Source organism: Giraffa tippelskirchi, chromosome 4 (assembly GCF_054371585.1).
Source record: "Giraffa tippelskirchi isolate mGirTip1 chromosome 4, T2T-mGirTip1v1.2.pri, whole genome shotgun sequence".
Classification (NCBI taxonomy): Eukaryota; Metazoa; Chordata; class Mammalia; order Artiodactyla; family Giraffidae; genus Giraffa; species Giraffa tippelskirchi.
In genome coordinates this window covers 172,255,860-172,275,659 of record NC_137278.1, presented here as the reverse complement: position 1 = coordinate 172,275,659, position 19,800 = coordinate 172,255,860, and the positions used below count along the sequence as shown (strand labels likewise).

The following is a 19,800-nucleotide window of genomic DNA, read 5'->3' as shown; positions in this document are numbered from 1 at the left end:
TTCTGTTTCTTAAGGTAAAATTGTATGCTATAAACTTCCCCTATTAGAACTGCTTTTGCTGCTTCCCATAGGTTTTGGACCATTGTGCTCTCATTTTCACTTGTCTCTGCTGCTGCTGCTGCTGCTGCTAAGTCGCTTCAGTCGTGTCTGACTCTGTGCGACCCCATAGACGGCAGCCTACCAGGCTCCCCCGTCCCTGGGATCCTCCAGGCAAGAACACTGGAGTGGGTTGCCATTTCCTTCTCCAATGCGTGAAAGTGAAGTCACTCAGTCACGTCCTACTCTTAGCGACCCCATGGACTGCGGCCTACCAGGCTCCTCCATCCATGGGATTTTCCAGGCAAGAGGACTGGAGTGGGGTTCCATTGCTTTCTCCCTCTTGTCTCTAGGTATTTTTAATTTCCTCTTTGATTTCTTCAGTGATCCAATGGTTGGTTAGTAACATATTGTTTAGCCGCCACATGTTTGTGTTTCTTAGAGTTTTTTTTCTTGTAGTTTATTTCTGATCTCATAGTATTGTGATCAGAAAAGATGCTTGATATGATTTCCATTTTCTTAAATTTAACAAGGGTTGCCTTGTGGCCCAGCATGTGGTCAATCCTTGAGAATGTCGTGTGCACTTGAGAAAAATGTGTAGTTAGCTCCTTTTGGATGGAATGCTCTATAAATATCAATTAAGTTCAATTTGTCTAAAGTATCATTTAAGGCCTGTGTTTCCTTACTGATTTTCTGTCTGGATGATCTGTCCATTGATGAAAGTGGGGTATTAAAGTCCCCCACTATTATTGTGTTACTGTCAATTTTTCCCTTTATCTTTGTTAGTATTTCCCTTACATATTAAAGTGCTCCTATGTTGGGTGCATATGTATTTATAATTGTTATATCTTCTTTTTGGATTGAATCCTTGATCATTATGTATTGTCTTTCTTTGTCTCTTATAAGTCTTTATTTTAAGGTCTATTTTGTCTGATACAAGTATTGCTATTCCAGCTTTCTTATTATTTCCATTTGCATGAAATACCTTTTGCTATCCCCTATTTTCAGTCTGTAAGTGTCCGTAGGTATGAAGTGGGTCTCTTGTAGACAATATATATATATGGGTGTTGTTTTTGTATCCACCCAGCCAGTCTATGTCTTTTGGTTGATGCATTTAATCCATTTGCATTTAAGGTAATTATTGATATATATGACCCTATTACCACTTTGTTAATTGCTTTTGGCTTATTTTTTGTATATCTTTTCCTTCTCTTGTGTTTCCTGCCTAGAGAAGTTCCTTTAGCATTTGTTGTAAGACTGGTTTAGCGGTGCTGAATTATCCTAACTTTTGCTTGTCTGAAAAGCTTTTGATTTCTCCATCAAACTTGAATGAGAGTTTTGTTGGGTAGAGTAGTCTTGGTTGTAGGTTCTCCCCTTTCATCACTCGGAATATATCATGCCATTCCCTTCTGGTTTGTTGAGTTTCTGTTGAGAAATCGGCTTGATTTTATGTTACTTGTCTTTTTTCCCTTGTTGCTTTTAATGATTTTCCTTTGTCTTTAATTTTTGTCAGTTTCATTACCATGTGTCTTGGTGTGTTCCTCCTTGGGTTTATCCTGCCTGGGACTCTCTGTGCTTCCTGGACATGGTTAACTATTTCCTTTACCATGTTGGGGGAAGTTTTCAGCTATTATCTCTTCAGATGTTTTCTTGGGTCCTTTCTCTCTCTCTCTTCTCCTTCTTGGACCCCTATAATGTGAATATTTAATGTTGTCCTAGAGGTCTGTTAGGCTGTCTTCATTTCTTTTCATCCTTTCTTCTATATTCTGTTTTGCTGTATTGATTTCTACCTTTCTGTCTTCCAGGTCACTTATCCACTTTTCTGCCTCAGTTCTTCTGCTATTTACTTCTTCTAGTGTATTGTTCATCTCTGCTTGTTTGTTCTTTAGTACTTCTAGGTCCTTGGTAAACATTTCTTGCATCTTTTCCATCTTTGCCTCCATTGTTTTTCAAAGATCCTGAATCATCTTCCCTATCATTATTCCAAATTCTTTTTCTGGGAGGTTGCCTATCTCCACTTGCTTTAGTTGTTTTTCTGAGGATTTATCTTATTCCTTCATGTGGGATATAATCTATTTATTTTCATTTTGAGTAGCTTTCTGTGATTGTGGTGTTAGTTCAGGAGGCTGTTGGGATTGTAGTTCTTATTTCTTCTGTCTGCCCTCTGGTGGATGAAGATAAGAGGCTTGTGCAAGCTTCCTGATGAGAGGAACTGGCTGTAGGGAAAACTGGGTCTTGCTCTGACAGGCAGGGTCCTGCTCAGTAAGTGAAAGTGAAGTCGCTCAATCGTGTCCGACTCTTTGTGACAGTCCATGGAGTTTTTCAGGCAAGAGTCCTGGAGTGGGTTGCCATTTCCTTCTCCAGGGGATCTTCCCAACCCAGGGATCGAACCTGGGTCTCCGGCATTGGAGGCAGACGCTTTACCATCTGAGCCACAACTTTAATCCAATTGTCTGCTGATGGGTGGGGTTGGGCTTCCTCCCTGTTAGTTGTTTAGCCTGAGGCAATTCAGTCCTGGGGTCTGTAGACTTCTATAGTAGGGCTATTGATAAACTTCAAGAGGACTTATGCCGAGATGCATCTCCTAGGACTGCTGCTTCCAGTGCCCCCATCCCCGTGGCAGGCTACTGCTGACCCATGCTTCTGCAGAAGACCCTCAAACACTCACGAGTAGGTCTGGCTCACTCTCCTCTGGAGTCACTGTTCCTTTCCCCTGGGTCCTGGTGTGCGCAAGATTTTGTTTGTGCCCTCCAAGAGTCTCTGTTTCCCCCAATTCTACGGAAACACTCTAATCAAATCCCACTGGCCTTCAAAATCAGATTCCCTGGGGAGTCCCAATCCGTTGGCTGGATCCTCAGGCTGGGCAGCCTGATGTGGGGTCTAGAACCTTCACAACACTGTGAGAACTGCTTTGGTATTCTTGTTCTCTGGTTTGTGAGTTGCCCCCTCGGTGGGTAATAGGATTTGATTTTATTGCAGCTGTGCTCCTCCTACCATTTTGTTGTGGCTTCTCCCTTGTCCTTGGATGTGGGGCATCTTTTTTTTGGTGGGTTCCAGTGTCTTCCTGCCAATGATTGTTCAACAGCTAGTTGCCTGAATAAAGTCTTAGATTTGGGGAAGTTCAGGGCATATGTGGGGAGGTATTCCCTGCTTGACCCTATCAAGCAAGAATCTGCTTTCTTTTTTCCCTCTGCATGTGTTTTATTTGAACTGACCTACTCCATGTCTTTTAGACTCATTATGACCACATTTTCTAAAGGCAAAATGTGTCTGAAAAAGGACTTATTCTGTCTTATTACTTTATTTAGATGAAAACTTGAAAGGTTTAAAATCAAATCATATATATTTACTCTTATCATTTGATACATGTCCTGAAAATTCAACCCAAAGGACATGGTACTGATATACTCCCTTAGTAGTTATTTACATATTTGCCCTACTCCCATGGGCTTCCCTGATGGTTCAGATGGTAAAGAATCTGCCTGAAATGTGGGAGATCCAGGTTCAATTCCTGGGTAGGAAGATCCCCTGGAGAAGCGAATGGCTATCCACTACAGTATTCCTGCCTGGATAATTCCATGGACAGAGAAGCCTAGTGGGATACAGTCCATGGGGTTGCAAAAGAGTCAGACACAACTGAGAGAATAACACTTTTACTTTTCCTACTCCCATACTAAAAGGTGCTTCCTTGATTTAGACAGACTTCAAGTCCCACACATCCTATAACTCCCACAGTGCCCAGCAGGGTGCCGGCAGTAGGTTTTCTGTAAATCCCTATTAGATTGACGAAAGCATGAATAGACACTGTCTCAATCCAGTACCAAGAACTTCCTTCTTTCCATCCTCCATCCTTCTCTCCATTCATCTATCCCTTCATCCATCCATCCATCCCTCCATCCATCCATTCTTTCAACAGCTACAATTTGAGCACCTACCATGAGCCACACATGGCTCCACTTGCCAGAGAACCCATGGGACTCCATGGACTTGACCTGTGATCTTGAGGAGCCACAGCCTCCAGCCAGGAGGACAGATCCCAAGCAAATCCTTCCCCAGTGTCCAACCAATTACAAATGAGAGCAAGTGCTCTGGGGAGACAGGTAGGCGCCAGGACTTAACAGGCACTTGTCAGCTTTAGATGGGGAGAGGCTGGTCTGGGAAGACTGTAGTAGGAGCTCAGAGGGAGTATGGTGAGGGTCGGGCAGGTTTGAGCTTAGAACCCTCCAAGGGCTAACGGGGAGGCAGGGACAGGGGTGGCAGGGCTGAGACTTACAGGTTGAGTAGGTGAGGTTGTATCATAAGTGCAGCGGAAAGCCTTTGTTGGGCAGGGGTTCAGCCAAGGATAGGACATTATCTGATTTTCATTCTAAGAGGACAGCAGCTGAGCCTGAAGGCTGGGCAGTGGTACTTGGGGGACAGAATGATGGCCAGATGAGCAGAATAAGGGATATAGAGGGCTGAGGAAGTGGGTCAGAGCAAGGACCCACTGCAGGACTGTGAGTCTTTGGGTAATTAGGGTTGGAGATGGAGGTGTTTGGGAATGAGACACAGGAGGAATAGAGGGCTGGGGCCTGGGGCTGTCTCGGGAACCCATTACTGATCTGTACCAACTAGAGGAAGGTGAGGAATCCCTTGAGTTAAGCTTCCTTCTCTGTATCTGGGGGTTAAGTGGGACGAAGCATTCTGGGAGGCTGGAGGGCAGGGTTTAAACCTCCACTCTGCTGTGTGACCTAAGGCTAATATCTGCCCCTCTCTGGGCCCAGACTCATCATCTCTACAGGGAGAGGATAGATCTGAGAGTCTTTAAGATCCCTTGTGGGTCATTCTCTTGGCTTTCTCTTTCCTTGGTTTCCTCTCATGCTGCCTGCCTGGAATTGATGGGCCCTGCTTGCTTCCTCATCTTGTCCTGTGGGCACCTGGAGCTCCCAAGGAGGAAGAGGCTGCTGTCCTCTTTGGGCCACTCCTTGCTTTCATCTCACCTTCCTGCTCCTGTGTGGAGGCTGGGAAGAGGCACACATCGCCCTCTAGCGGCAACTTCTGTGCTCATAATTCGTGTTTTTTTGTTTTTGGGGTTTTTTTGTATTTATTTATTTATTATTTGCAGAATACCGGATCTTAGTTGAGGCAAGAGGGATCTTCCTTGTGTCATACCAGATCTTTCCTTGTGACACATGGACTCTCTAGTTGCCGCATGCAGGCTTAGTTTTTCTGCAGCCTTGTTTAGTGTTGTTCAGTTGCTAAGTCGTGTTCAACTCTTTGCAATCCCATGGACTACAGCACGCCAGGCTTCCTTGTCCTTCACCATCTCCCGGAGCTTGCTCAAACCCATGTCCATTGAGTCGGTAATGTCATCCAACCATCTCATCCTCTGTCATCCCCTTCTCCTCCTGCCCCCAATCCTTTCCAGCATCAGGGTCTTTTCTAATGAGTCACCTCTTCGCATCAGGTGGCCAAAGTACTGGAGTTTCAGCTTCAGCATCAGTTCTTCCAATGAATATTCAGGGTTGATTTCCTTTAGGATTGACTGGTTGGATCTCTTTGCAGTCCAAGGGACTCCCAAGAGTCTTCTCCAACCAGGGAAGCCCTTAAAGCAATTATTGAGCACCCTTTGTGTGCAAAGTACTGAGGCTATGCTCTGTACTATAGGAAATTGGGGGATCCAAAGAGACAACCAGCCCAGTCAGGGAGCATTGGTCTAGGGAGACATTGCACCAGGCAAGGAGGAGCAACTAGGTACCTTTCTGGGCCCTGCTCCACACAGGCCAGATGCCCTCTGGTGGGCCAGTGCAGCTCAGGAGGGGAAGCTGGGGACCTTACTTCTGGGACAGGGTCTGGGTGGGACAAAATGATGGGAGGGAACGGGCCTCTTGGTGCAGCCCTGGGGTAGAATCCCAGCTGTTTCATCTGCAATGTGACATTGGGTTGGTTCATGGCTTAGAACCTTGGTCTCCTCATCTGAGTAATGAGACAATACATGCTCCCAGCCCCTGCTGCTGGCAGATTAGATGAGCTGGTGCATGCCAAACCCTGGCATAGCAAGAGGGCTTAGTCCCCATTCCCCTACCCCACCCCTTACTCAAGAATTTCGATGAGGTTTTGTTACAAGATGATCAGCACAGTTTACTGGGCTCTAGACAGTGTGCCTTGGCTCAGATTCCACAGCTGCCTCTTATCAGCTGTGTGATCTTGGGTAATTTGCTTCACCTCTCTGCACCTCAATTTCTCTTCTGAAAATAGGAATAATGAGTGTATCTCCAGTAGATAACCGGATCGCCATGGTTAAAGGTTTGAAATAGAGCCTGGCATAGAGGAACTGTAACAGGAGGGAAAAGGGCAGGGCACAACTTTTGAAAGAATGACATAGCCCAAGGACACAACATAAGCACATTTGATTTAGAATCAAATGGGTACAAGATCGCAGACAAGTGGACTTTGATTAGACCTTGATCCTCAGTCAAGGTCCATCATGATGCAGGTAGTGGAGTGCAGTTTATTACACTGGTGGGCCCCAGGCAGAGTCTTCTCTTAGCCAAGGACCCCGACCAGCATTTGTGAAAATCTTTTATACCCCATGTGTACGTGTCCGAACTCACCACCCCTAATTCCTTGAGACTTACATAAACAAAGGAAGGGTAAATACAATCACAATAATCCCATCATTCATGTGTTATGTGATCAAACAGTTAAACAATTGGCCAATAATCAATAAGCCTGAGGATACACTCCAATAGGTACAGAAAAATTTATGGCCTGTCCAGAGACAGGGGTGATTAGTGTATGTTTTCTCTTAGGCAATGAGTAACCTGAATACTCGATAAAGGACAGAAATGGTATGGACCTAACAGAAGCAGGAGATATTAAGAAGAGGTGGCAAGAATACACAGAAGGACTGTACAAAAAAGATCTTCATGACCCAGATAATCACAATGGTGTGATCCCTCACCTAGAGCCAGACATCCTGGAGTGTGAAGTCAAGTGGGCCTTAGAAAGCATCACTACGAACAAAGCTAGTGGAGGTGATGGAATTCCAGTTGAGCTATTTCAAATCCTGAAAGATGATGCTGTGAAAGTGCTGAACTCAATATGCCAGCAAATCTGGAAAACTCAGCAGTGGCCACAGGACTGGAAAAGGTCAGTTTTCATTCCAATCCCAAAGAAAGGCAATGCCAAAGAATGCTCGAACTACCGCACAATTGCACTCATCTCACATGCTAGTCAAGTAATGCTCAAAATTCTCCAAGCCAGGCTTCAGCAATACATGAACCGTGAACTTCTAGATGTTCAATCTGGTTTTAGAAAAGGCAGAGGAACCAGAGATCAAATTGCCAACATCCTCTGGGTCATTGAAAAAGCAAGAGAGTTCCAGAAAAACATCTATTTCTGCTTTATTGACTATGCCAAAGCCTTTGACTGTGTGGATCATAATAAACTGTGGAAAATTCTTAAAAAGATAGGAATACCAGACCATCTGACCTGTCTCTTGAGAAACCTGTATGCAGGTCAGGAAGCAACAGTTAGAACTGGACATGGAACAACAGACTAGTTCCAAATAGGAAAAGGAGTACGTCAAGGCTGTATATTGTCACCCTGCTTATTTACCTTATATGCAGAGTACATCATGAGAAATGCTGGACTGGATGAAGCACAAGCTGGAATCAAGATTGCCGGGAGAAATATCAATAACCTCAGATAGCAGATGACACCACTCTTATGGCAGAAAGCGAAGAAGAAATAAAGAGCCTCTTGATGAAAGTGAAAGAAGAGAGTGAAGAAGTTGGCTTAAAGCTCAATGTTCAGAAAACTAAGATCATGGCATCTCGTGCCATCACTTCATGGGAAATAGATGGGGAAACAATGGAAACAGTGTCAGACTTTATTTTTTTTGGCTCCAAAATCACTGCTGATGGTGATTGCAGCCATGAAATTAAAAGACGCTTACTCCTTGGAAGGAAGGTTATGACCAACCTAGATAGCGTATTTAAAAGCAGAGACACTATTTTGGCAACAAAGGTCCGTCTAGTCAAGGCTATGGCTTTTCCAGTGGTCATGTATGGATGTGAGAGTTGGACTGTGAAGAAAGCTGAGCACTGCAGAATTGATGCTTTTGAACTGTGGTGTTGGAGAAGACTCTTGAGAGTCCCTTGGACTGCAAGAAGATCCAACCAGTCCATCCTAAAGGAGATCAGTCCTGGGTGTTCATTGGAAGGACTGATGTTGAAGCTGAAACTCCAATACTTTGGCCACCTGATGTGAAGAGCTGACTCATTGGAAAAGACCCTAGTGCTGGGAAGGATTGGGGGCAGGAGGAGAAGGGGACGACAGAGGATGAGATGGTTGGATGGCATCACGGACTCAATGGACATGAGTTTGGGTAAACTCCGAGAGTTGGTGATGGACAGGGAGGCCTGGCGTGCTGCAATTCATCGGGTCGAAAAGAGTCAGACATGACTGAGCAACTGAACTGAACTGAACCTGGATACAATCTTCAAGGTTCCCCTGTCCAGAGGGAGTCATCCTTTTATTGTCGTTTCCACAGACACTAAGCACAGAGTTTAGATTCCATTAGAGAGGTGGCCGAGCATGATCAGCATTAACAGGCCTAAGATGGAGTCCAGGCCCTATGAATTCTCTCTTCAATCCCACCATCATGATCCCACCAGATCATGGCATCTGGTCCCATCACTTCATGGGAAATAGATGGGGAAACAGTGGAAACAGTATCAGACTTTATTTTTTTGGGCTCCAAAATCCCTGCAGATGGTGATTGCAGCCATGAAATTAAAAGACGCTTACTCCTTGGAAGGAAAGTTATGACCAACCTAGATAGCATATTAAAAAGCAGAGACATTACTTTGGCACCAAAAGTCCGTCTAGTCAAGGCTATGGCTTTTCCAGTGGTCATGTATGGATGTGAGAGTTGGACTGTGAAGAAAGCTGAGCGCCGCAGAATTGATGCTTTTGAACTGTGGTGTTGGAGAAGACTCTTGAGAGTCCCTTGGGCTGCAAGGAGATCCAACCAGTCCATCCTAAAGGAAATCAGTCCTGGGTGTTCATTGGAAGGACTGATGTTGAAGCTGAAACTCCAATACTTTGGCCACCTGATGCGAAGAGTTGACTCATTGGAAACGATCCTGATGCTGGGAAGGATTGGGGGCAGGAGGAGAAGGGGACGACAGAGGATGAGATGGCTGGATGGCATCACCGACTCAATGGACATGAGTTTGGCTAAACACCAGGAGCTGGTGATGGACAGGGAGGCCTGGCGTGTGTGATTCATGGGGTCGCAAAGAGTCAGACACGACTGAGTGACTGAACTGAACTGAACTGAAGTGATCCTCAATCAGCAAGCTAAATGACATAACAAGAGACCCCTGACAGTTCCAAGGCACTGTCAAAAGAGCAAGGAGTGGGTGGTGGCCCAATTCCTGGAAATCTCCACCCTTTCCCAAAAATAGTTGGAATAATCCTCCCACTCATTAGCATATGAAATTACCCAGTCTATAAACACTAACCAGGCCACATTTCATTGGCACTTTACAGTGGCTGATACCCTGTCTGTGGAGTGTGCGTGTCTCCGAGTCTGAATAAATCCACTTCACACCTATCACTTTGTCTCTCACTGAATTTTTTCTGTGATGAGACACAGAGAACCTGAGCCTCAGTAAGTCCAGACATCAGGTGAGTGATTCTAATTAAGATTGTGAGTTCAAGTCCCAACTTGGGTTTTGGCTGGGTTCCAGTCCTGGCCACGTGGGTTCAAGTCCTAATCTGAGGTTAATGGTTTCAAAACGTCTTGACAAATGGTTTTGGTGTGGGTGAGTGAGCAGCCAGGTAGAGAGGATGTGTTCAGTCACTCACTTGTGGCCAACTATTTGTGACCCAATGGACTGTAACCTGCCAGGCTCCTCTGTCCATGGAATTTTCCAGGCAAAAATACTGATTTGGGTTGTCATTTCCTTCTCCAGGGGATCTTCCTGACCCAGGGATCTAACCGTGGGTCTGTGAGCTCTAATTCCATCTCAGTGCTGGACTCTTTATGTGGATGTAAGCAGGTCTTCCCTCCTTCTGGGCCTTATTTTCCCCAAGTTTTCAACAAGAGTAGGGCCCACTCAGAGAGTCCTTTGGGCAATGATAACATGGGGCCCTGAATCTCCAAAAGAAAGGAAAGAGCATGTGTGGGGCAGAGGGACTGCAACAGGAGGGAAAGGGGCAGGGCACAACTTTGACATAGCCCAAGGACACAACATAAACTGATTAGAATCAAATGGGTCCAAGATGGCAGATAAATGGTCTTGATTAGACCTTGATCTTCAATCAGCAAGCTAAATGACATACCCAGAGGCAAAAGACCAAGGAGTGGGCTGTGGCCCAGTTCCTGGAAACCTCCACTCCTTCCCAAAAATGGTTGGAATAATCCTCCCACTTATTTACATATGAAATTACCCAGTCTATAAAAACTAACCACACCACACTTCCTGTCTGCACTCACCTTCTGAGACAGCCTACACTCATTCTTGTGACATCAAGAACCTGAGCTTCATTAGGTCCTAAACACAGGTACCGGGGATTTTGACTGGGTTCGAGTCCTGGTCATGTGGGTTTGAGTCCCAATCTGAGGTAAATGGTTTCAGAATCAGCAGGTGCGAAGGCCCTGAGGCTGGTGTGGTGGGGAGCTGATGGGTGCACCTTGGGAAGACAGAGCCCAGCCTGTCTCTTGGGTGGGGGAGGAGGTGGCTGGGTGCTCACTCATGCTCTCTTCCCTTCTTCCTCCATCCAGAGGTCCCTTCCCCAGCCCCCACCCATGGATGTGATGGCGGCTCCGGCTCTGCCCTGCTATCTGTCCCTCCTCATCGTCCTCCTGCCCCTGGCCATCCCTCAGGTATCTACATCAGTGAACAATGAGGACCATGGCATCTGGAGAGCTGGGCTTTCTCTCAGGAGGGAGGCCGAGGCCCTTCTAGAACTTGTTCTGAGACCCCTGATATTTGGCAGAAGCTCCATCAGCAGGGGCAGGAGGTTGGGGAGGGGGCCAATGGGACCAGAGACCAGTTATCTACCTTCTCCCTCAACCACCCTGTCTAGACTGTACCCACAGGCCTCTCCAAACCCCAGGAAGACAATGTCTTCTTCTCCCTGTCCTGCCTCGAACAGTCTGGGGGTCCTTGCAGGCTTTGGGACTCAGTTTTGTCCTCTCTGAAATGGACCCACTAACCCTTTCTCTGCCCACCAGGATTGAGCATCTCCTCACCTGGTAGGGACAGGAGTGGTGGGCAAACCCTTGAAGGCCATGGGTGCCCTACAGCCAGCCCCACATGCTGCATCTTCACGGCATCTTCCAACATCACATGCTTCTATAACTCGAGAGCCAATGTCTTCTGTGTCTGGAGCCACAAAGAGGGCCTGCAGGCCACCACCTGCTACTCGCACAGCCATCAGCCTAAGAGGTGTGTGTGGGGTTGACGGGCAAATGCACAGAACCGCAGGGCATGGAAATCTTATTATCCTGAACTTTACACTCTTGAAATCCTACTAACAGCTCTCAGACTTCAAGAACTCTGCACTTTGAGAATTTTGGACTAATAAGACCCACAGACTGCTGGTGTCACAGGAGTCTGGAAGAACTGAGGGTCGGATATTCAGACTCCTGGGGCCTGAGTAGCAGTGGGGTGTGCAATCCGGGCTGCAGTTGCAGGGCTGGGTATGAACCAGACTAGGTAGTTTGGGGACACGGGGCTGCTCGCCTGATATGCCGAGGATGGACTCGATGTTAGAGGCAAGGAGGACTGAATGGGACTCCCCAAAGTTTTTGAGTAACCTGGGATTTTGTGAGATGCCTAGGGCAGCTGTGGGGACAGGGGACTGGGGAGGGGCTGGGAGAACCTGCTGGCTGGGAAGGAACCAGTGAAGGGTCACTGATCCAAACATCCTGCTGGTAGCAGCCAGCAGGGCAGCTTTGACGTCAGCTCCCAGGTGGGTGGTGATTCTAAGGGGCTCTGAAGGGCCCATCAAGGATCGTCTACATCCTCAGCCCTATGGGGAGAATTTGAAGGGCTTTAGGTGGGAAGGGCCATGAGCCCTGAACAGATTTGTTTCTGGATCACTTTCACTGCTTTGGGGCTTGACTGGGAGGGAGAGATGCTCACAAAGGGAAGCGGAGCAAATGGGGTTGGCATAAAGCCCAGGCTCAGATCAGTAATGCTGCATGGGGACCCTCCTGAGGCCAACTCTGAGGGGATCCCTCTTTTTCTTCAAAGAGAGGTGCTTTTTCCTACAAAATAGTGGAACCACACCTGTGAGCTGCAACCAGTGAAGCTGGGATCCTGGGCATGCAACCTGGTCCTAGGACATTCTCCAGAAGTGAGTAGCCAGAGCTGAGAGGGGCAGCCAGGGCGGCGATGGGTGCAGAGGAACATCTTTCTGGTGGAAGTGCCAGCACACCTAGTGATCAGGGCTGTGACAGAGTGGGCTTCCTGGGCTGGGGAGGCAGGAGGAAGGAGGCAGCATCCAGGGAGAGCAGATGACTGACCCAGGGGTGGAGGGATCTGAGGTTCATGAGGTGTCACCCACTCATCTCTGCTCCTGCCGACTGTCTGCTTTTTGTAAATAAAGTTTTATTGGCACACAGCCACACCTATTTGCTCTGTTGTTTTTTTTATGGCTGCTTTTGCAGGACGACAATGGCAAAGTTGAATACTTGGGACAGAGATGACCTGCAGCATCAAAAATATTAACTATCTGACCCTTTTCATAAAGTTTGCTGAGCCGTGCCTTAGATGGAGGATCTCAGGGAAGGAATCCAGTTCATTACAGCCATGGTTTCCCTTGCCATCCACATCCCAGCAGCCTCTCTGTCCCCATACCAGCTACTGGCAGTTACATCCCCAGCCTCCTTCCCTTGCAGGTTCAGAAACTGACCATAGTGGACGTCGTGAAATTGACGGTGATGTGCTCTGAAGGTGGGAAGTGGAGAAGGATGATGACCCGGGATATCAAGCCCTTTGATTACAGTGAGTGAGGACTCCAGGGTGGAGCTGGCGTGGGGTGGGAAGAGTGGGCGCTTCCCTCCCTGTCTTCCCCTCTGGGATCACCCAGCACTAGTCTCTGCCCATCAGCTTCCACACCCCTATCAGCTTCCAACTCATTGCCCCCGAACTTGGGATGAAGTCCCGGACACTTACCCTGGTATTCAAGGCCACTTGGCCTGGCTTCCTTCTCCAGCATGCCTCCTCTTGTGGCTTATGTTCCTGCCACACCAAGGGCCAGCTCTCCAGGCTCAACTTGCCCTTCCATGCCTCTAAGCCCTTGCACACCAAGTAGTCTCAGCCTGCTTGGAAGGCTCTTGTCACCCCCATAATTGCCACTCACCCATCAAGTTCAGTGAGAAGTCACCTCCTCCAGGAGGTCTTCCTAGACTCCTGGAACCCTTGGTACCTCCTCTTTCAGGATGTTTATGCCCTGGGTCTTTGCTGCCTGATCATGGGTCTGTCTCCCTCATTGGGCTGTGAGTTTCCCTGAGGGCAGAGCTTCTGCCATCCTTACATCTCTGTTCTGAATACTCAGCATCAGGGCTGATCTGGGTGGTGCTGGGGGAAAGTTTACTGAATGACTGAGTGCCCTCCCCCACCTCCAGCCTATCCCTCTCCCTCTCCAACCTTGGAAGTCTTGTCTAGGGAAGAGATGGAAGCAGAGAGTGAGATCCAGGGTTCTAAATGCAATCCTGCATTAACTGAGTGTAATCTGACTAGCAGGTCATTTAACATGTCTGAGCCTCAGTTTCCTCTTCTGTAAAGTGGGGATAACCAGTTACCTGCTGCCTGTGGTTGCTGTAGGGCTTCTGTGGTGGTGCAGCAGTAAAGAATCCACCTGCAATGCAGCAGATGCAGGTTCGATCCCTGGGTCAGGAAAATCCCCAAAGAAGGAAATGGCAATCCACTTCAGTTTTCTTGTCTGGGACATTCCACTGACAGAGGAGCCTAGTGGGCTACAGTCCATGGGGTCAAAAAGAGTCAGACACAACTTAGCAACTAAACAACACCAAAAGCATGGTTGCTGTAGGAGTCTATAAGTCAAGATACAGAAATTGCTTAGCACTTGCTCAAAAAACATTTGCTAATTATTATTTGTGCAGTTCTACAGAGTCTCAGAAGTATAAAAATTAAGACCAATTGAATTTCAGAATCATAGAATCTTTAATCATATAAGAGTGATGAAGTAGAATTAAATTAAATAAATGAGATGATCCAGGTAAATCTCTTTGATCAAATCTGAGTGCAGAGAAAGACTACCTTGATTCATTCATTCCACAGATATCTAATCAAGTGCCCACCACGTCCTGGATAAAGTTCCAGGCACCAAGGATACTCGAGAAAATCAATTTCTTGCCCTCAGAGAGCTCAGTCTGGTGGGGCAGACAGAAAACAAATAAAGAATCAGAAGTAGGTATTTAATATGTCAGATGATAAGTACTAGGTAGAAAAATGAAACAAGCGAGGGGGACAGAGAGTGGTGGGCGGGTGGAGCAGGCTTCTCTGAATGGGTGATATTTGAGCAGAGACCTGCTGATCCCCAGGAGAAGAGAACACCAGGAGGGAGGAACAGCAGGTACAAAGGTGGAGGTGGGAGCTCGGCTTGGCTTTCTCATCTCAGCATCAGCGTGTGGCATCCCCCGAGCTTGTTCTCTCTGCCTTTGTCTCTCTCCTGTCTCCAGTTCGTCTGATTCCACCTCACTCACTCCAAGTTGTCCATATAGAGACCCATAGGTGCAATATATCCTGGACCGTCTCCCAGGTATCCCACTACATCCAAAATGACGTGGAGTTCGAGGCCCGGTTAAGGTGCGCCGACCACAGCTGGGAGGTGAGTACCTGGTTCTGTCCCACCGTCCCTGACTCCTCCCTGTCCTGGTCACCCTGTCCATCCTTCATCTCAGCAAAACCGCAGAAACCCCTAATCAACCCCTGCTGCTCCTTGGAACTGCCTGCCCCCACCCTCTCCCTCTGGGGTCCCCTGACACCCCAAGGGTCCAGCTGGTATTGCATTCAAGGCAAGATTTACAAAGCCAAGAGGCAGGTGACTCCCCCTCTGAAGATTCCAGAGGCCCTGGGCAGCCACCCTTCCCTCTTCAAATCCAGTGTGGTCCATGTCCATGGGGGTTGATTGCTTACTCTTTCACCTAGTGTGTTAGTCACTCAGTCATGTCTGATGCTTTGTGACCCCAGGGACTGTAGCCTGCCAGGCTCCTCTGTCCACAGGATTCTCAAGGTAGGAATACTGGAGTGGGTTGCCATTCCCTTCTTCAGCGATCTTCCTGACCTAGGGATTCAACCCAGGTCTCCTGCATGCGGCAAATTATTTACTGCAGAGCCACCACTCATTCACTTACCCATTCCTTTATTTGCTCACTCACTCAACAAACATTACTGAGTACCAACTATGTGCTGGATGCTGGTGAGAGAATGGCAGGAGAGTCTGGCAAGCTGCCTCTGAGGAAACTCACATGGGGGATAGGAGCAGACTCTGCGATGGTTTTACATACTCGCATGAAATTTCATTGTGATAACACAGTTGAGAAGGGCTGGGCCAGGCTCTTTCAGACTCAAGTGACCAGGCCTTTCTGAGATCTGGGGCTTAAGCAGGAGTTGAGCCTTTGAGGATCTAGGGAGGGTCTTCCAGGTAGAGGGAAAAACCATCGCAAAGGCAAGACACGGTCTGTGTGTCTGGCGTGCTGGAAAAAAGGCAAAAAGTGTGACGCCAAGCAGGGAGAAGTCTGTGGGAAGCCCCTCTTTCTGGCTGAGCAGAGAAGAGACGGCAGTAGAGCACAGGGGTGCAGGACGCAGGGAAGGAGGGAGACCTTGGACGGGGCTCAGAGGTTGTGGGAGCCCAGATCTGGAGGAGGAAGGAGTGGAGGGAAGAGGGAAGGGTCCAGAATAGGTTCTGGAGGTAAAACCAGCTGATTGACAGATGGCTTTGGATACTGGAGTTGAGTGAGGGGGAGGGATTCAGAAAGATCCTGATTCTTGGGACCCCTGCAAGTGGCTAGTTAGGGAGCCTTTCTGTAGGAGGGGGGACAGTGCAGGGTCGATGGCTGGAAGGCATAAAGGAAGGCGCTGCTCTGCTCATATGCTCAGCCAGCCCTGCCACAGGAAGTGAGGGGGCAGTGCAGACCCCTCTCATCTGACAGCCCTGTCTTTGCCCCAGGATGCCCCACTGCTGACCCTCAGGCAGAACCAGCGATGGATCTCCCTGGAGAATCTCGCTCCAGGCATGGAATATGAGCTTCAAGTGTGGGCCAAACTCCAGCTAGGCATCCATGAGTTTTGGAGCCACTGGAGCCAGCCCCTGGCCTTCAGGACGGTCTCTACAGGTACTGATGGGGAGCTGAGATGAGGATGCAGCCTGGGCAGGAGGAAAGGACTGGGGGCAGCCTTGGAGTGTGGGTATGGCCCCCTTTGACCATCATTAACTCACTGGATGTGACCTGCAGGGTGGTAACGTGGGTGTGTTTTAAATGGGAGCAGGGGCTTAGGGAGGGGGTGGGACTTGCCAGTGGGCTTGTGAGTTAGTCTGGGGCCAGTGAGATTCTTTCCACTCTCTCCAACCTGAAACCTCAAACTTTTGATTTCTTTTTGTTGCTCTGAGACATATGGGATCTCACAGGACCAGAGATCGAACCTGTGTCTCCTGAATTTGCAGGTGGATTCTTTACCTCTGAGCCACCAGGGAGGCCCCTCCTTATGGAATTTACTTGGCTAGTGCATTTACTTCTCTGCCCACCCACTGCTATTGTCTCCCCTGACCCCCACTCCCACCAGACTATAAGCTCTATACTGTTATAGTCCAGGAACCTAGAAGAGAGCTGCTACATAGTAGGTACTCAATAAAAATTTGTTGATTGAATGAGTACAAGTATAGAATTTTGGAAGGTTAAGGGCATATCTAGAAGGTCTAGAAGGTATCTAGAAGGTCTTCCCTTCTTGGCTCAGTCAAGCAAGGATCTGTTTTTTTTCTCTCTGCATATGTTTTATTTGAACTGGCCTACTCTATGCATTTTATACTTATTGTGACCACATTTTCTAAAGACAAAATTGCCTATATAGTCTGAAAAATGATTTTTTTCCTTCATTGCTACTTTATTTAGATAAAACCTTGAAAGATTCAGAATCAAACATTAGTATTTACTGTTATCATTTGATATTAGGACTGTTGTGAAAATTTAGCCCAATGGTTATTGTACTGACACACTCTGTTGTTATTTGCATATTTGCACTACTCCCATACTAAGAGATGCTTCCTTGAGTTAGACAGATTTCAAGTCCCATGCATTCTGTAACTCCCACAGTGCTCAGCACGTGCTGGCTGTAGGTACTCAGTAAATCACTTTAGATTGATAAATGGATGAATAGACCCTTTCTCTACCCATTGCCAAGACCTTCCTTCATTTCATCCTTCATCCTTGTCTCAATCCATCCATCTATCCCTCCATCCTCCAGTGAAAAACCTGACATTAAATTCAATGTTCAAAAAATTTAAGACCATAGCATCCAATAGCATCACTTCATGGTAAATAGAAGGGGAAAAAGTGGAAGCAATGACAGATTTTATTTTCTTGAGCTCCAAAATCACTGTGGAAGGTGACTGCAGCCATGAAATTAAGACACTTGGTCCTTGGAAGAAAAGATATGACAAACCTAGACAGTGTATTAAAAAGCAGAGACATCACTTTGCCAACAAAGGTTCGTATGGTCAAAACTATGGTTTTACCGGTGGTCATGTACGGATGTGAGAGTTGGACCATAAAGAAGGCTTTGTGCCAAAGAATTGATGCTTTGAGACTGTGGTTCAGGAGAAAACTCTTGAGAGTTCCTTGGACTGCAAGGAGATCACAACCAGTCATCCTGAAGGAAATCAACCCTCAGTATTCATTGGAAGGACTGATGCTGAAGATCCAATACTTTGGCCACCTGACGCAAAGCGCTAACTCATTGGTAAGGATCCCAATGCTGGGAAAGATTGAGGGCAGGAGGAGAAGTGGGCGGCAGAGGATGAGAAGGTTGGATAGCATTACCGACTCAATGGACATGAATTTGAGCAAACTCCAGGAGACAGTGAAGGACAGGGAAGCTTGGTGTGTTGCAGTCCATGGGGTTGCAAAGAGTTCAATATGACTTAGCGACTGAACAATAACAACATCCCTCATCCATCCATCCCTCTGAGAGAACTATTCTTAGGTAGGTTGATAATGAGTCTGGGGCCCTCAAGGAGGAGAAAGGGACAAATGTTTTTTTCTACATTCTTTCATCTTAGTTACGTAAGACTTTTTTTTTCTTAAGCTCTGAGTTGTTATGGCAATGATCTATTTTGCCTAATACTAACTTTCTTTAAGCCCAGAGCTAATGATTACACAACAAAACAACTCAACTTACTGAAGGATATGTTTTTCCTTAAGCTCTGTACTAATGATTATATAACAACAATATATCTTGCTCAAGGACATGTTTCTCCTTTTTAACAAGAACCTTCTGGCTAATCCTGTTATCCTAAAATGTATGTTATGGGAGTGGGTCTAGTAAGACTTTTAAAACCTTGAAACATTCTTTTAATCTATTGTTAGTAACCAATTGATAAAGTATATAAAGCCCCATCCCAACTAGTGAGTGGGGCGCTCCCTGCCTCCTTCTGATGTCTATGTCAGAAGCTTTCTCCATCCCTTTTTCACTGTAATGAAGCTTTTGCAAAGCTCTGAGTGACTGGAGCCATGTCTTCAGTCCTGAAGCGAAATCCTCTCCTTCAGAGATCACAAATCTGAGACTGCTCACCATAAGCTATCACCTCCATCCATCAGTTCTTTCAACAACTACAATCTGAGCACCTTTCCTGAGTCACAAAGGGCTTTAGTTGCCAGAGAAGCCGTGGGACTCCATGGACTTGACCTATGATCTTGAGGAGTCACAGTCCAGCCAGGAGGACAGATCCCAAGCAAATCCTTCCCCAGTGTCCAACCAATTACAAATGAGAGCAAGTGCTCTGGGGAGACAGGTGGGTGCCAGGACTTAACAGGCACTTGTCAGCTTTAGATGGGGTGAGGCTGGTCTGGGAAGACTGTAGTAGGAGCTCAGAGGGAGCATGGTAAGGATCGGGCAGGTTTGAGCTTAGAGCCCTCCAAGGGCTGACGGGGAGGCAGGGACAGGGGTGGCAGGGCTGAGACTTACAGGGTGAGCAGGTGAGGTTGTATCATAAGTGCAGCGGGAAGCCTTTGTTGGGCGGTGGGTAGTTCAAGCAAGGACAGGATGTTATCTGATTTTCATTCTAAGAGGACAGCAGCTGCGCCTGAAGGCTTGGCAGTGGTACATGGGGGACAGAATGATGGCCAGATGAGCAGAATAAGGGATATAGAGGGCTGAGGAGGTGGGTCAGAGCAAGAACTGCAGGACTGTGAGTCCTTGGGTAGTTAGGGTTGGAGATGGAGGTGTTTGGGAAAGAGATACAGGAGGAATAGAGGGCTGGGGCCTGGGGCTGTCTCGGGAACCCATTTCTAATCTGTACCAACTAGAGGAAGGTGAAGAATCTGTTGAGTTAAGCTTCCTTCTCTGTATCTGAGGGTTCAGTGGGACGAAGCATTCTGGGAGGCTGGAGGGCAGGGTTTAAACCTCCATCCTACTGTGTAACCCAAAGCTGATATCTGCCCCTCTCTGGGCCCAGACTCATCATCTCTACAGGGAGAGGATAGATCTGAGAGTCTCCAAGATCCCTTGTGGGTCATTCTCT

The 19,800-nt window shown here is 47.3% G+C and overlaps 1 protein-coding gene across 2 annotated transcripts in view; it reads left to right on the top strand.

Moving 5' to 3' along the window:
* The first annotated feature begins 10,515 nt into the window (after positions 1-10,515).
* Positions 10,516-19,800, top strand: part of IL2RB (interleukin 2 receptor subunit beta) — a 37,385-nt gene continuing 28,100 nt past the window's right edge. The window contains exons 1-7 of one of the 2 annotated variants that reach the window (XM_081596387.1): positions 10,516-10,593; positions 10,814-10,915; positions 11,267-11,480; positions 12,291-12,393; positions 12,938-13,043; positions 14,744-14,892; positions 16,234-16,399. In XM_081596387.1, the coding sequence (XP_081452513.1) occupies positions 16,346-16,399 (54 nt within the window). In that variant the 5' untranslated portion in view covers positions 10,516-10,593; positions 10,814-10,915; positions 11,267-11,480; ... (2 more) ...; positions 14,744-14,892; positions 16,234-16,345. Of the gene's footprint in view, positions 10,594-10,813; positions 10,916-11,266; positions 11,481-12,290; positions 12,394-12,937; positions 13,044-14,743; positions 14,893-16,233; positions 18,021-19,800 lie in introns of both variants that reach the window. The other variant, XM_081596386.1, reaches the window with a different exon arrangement.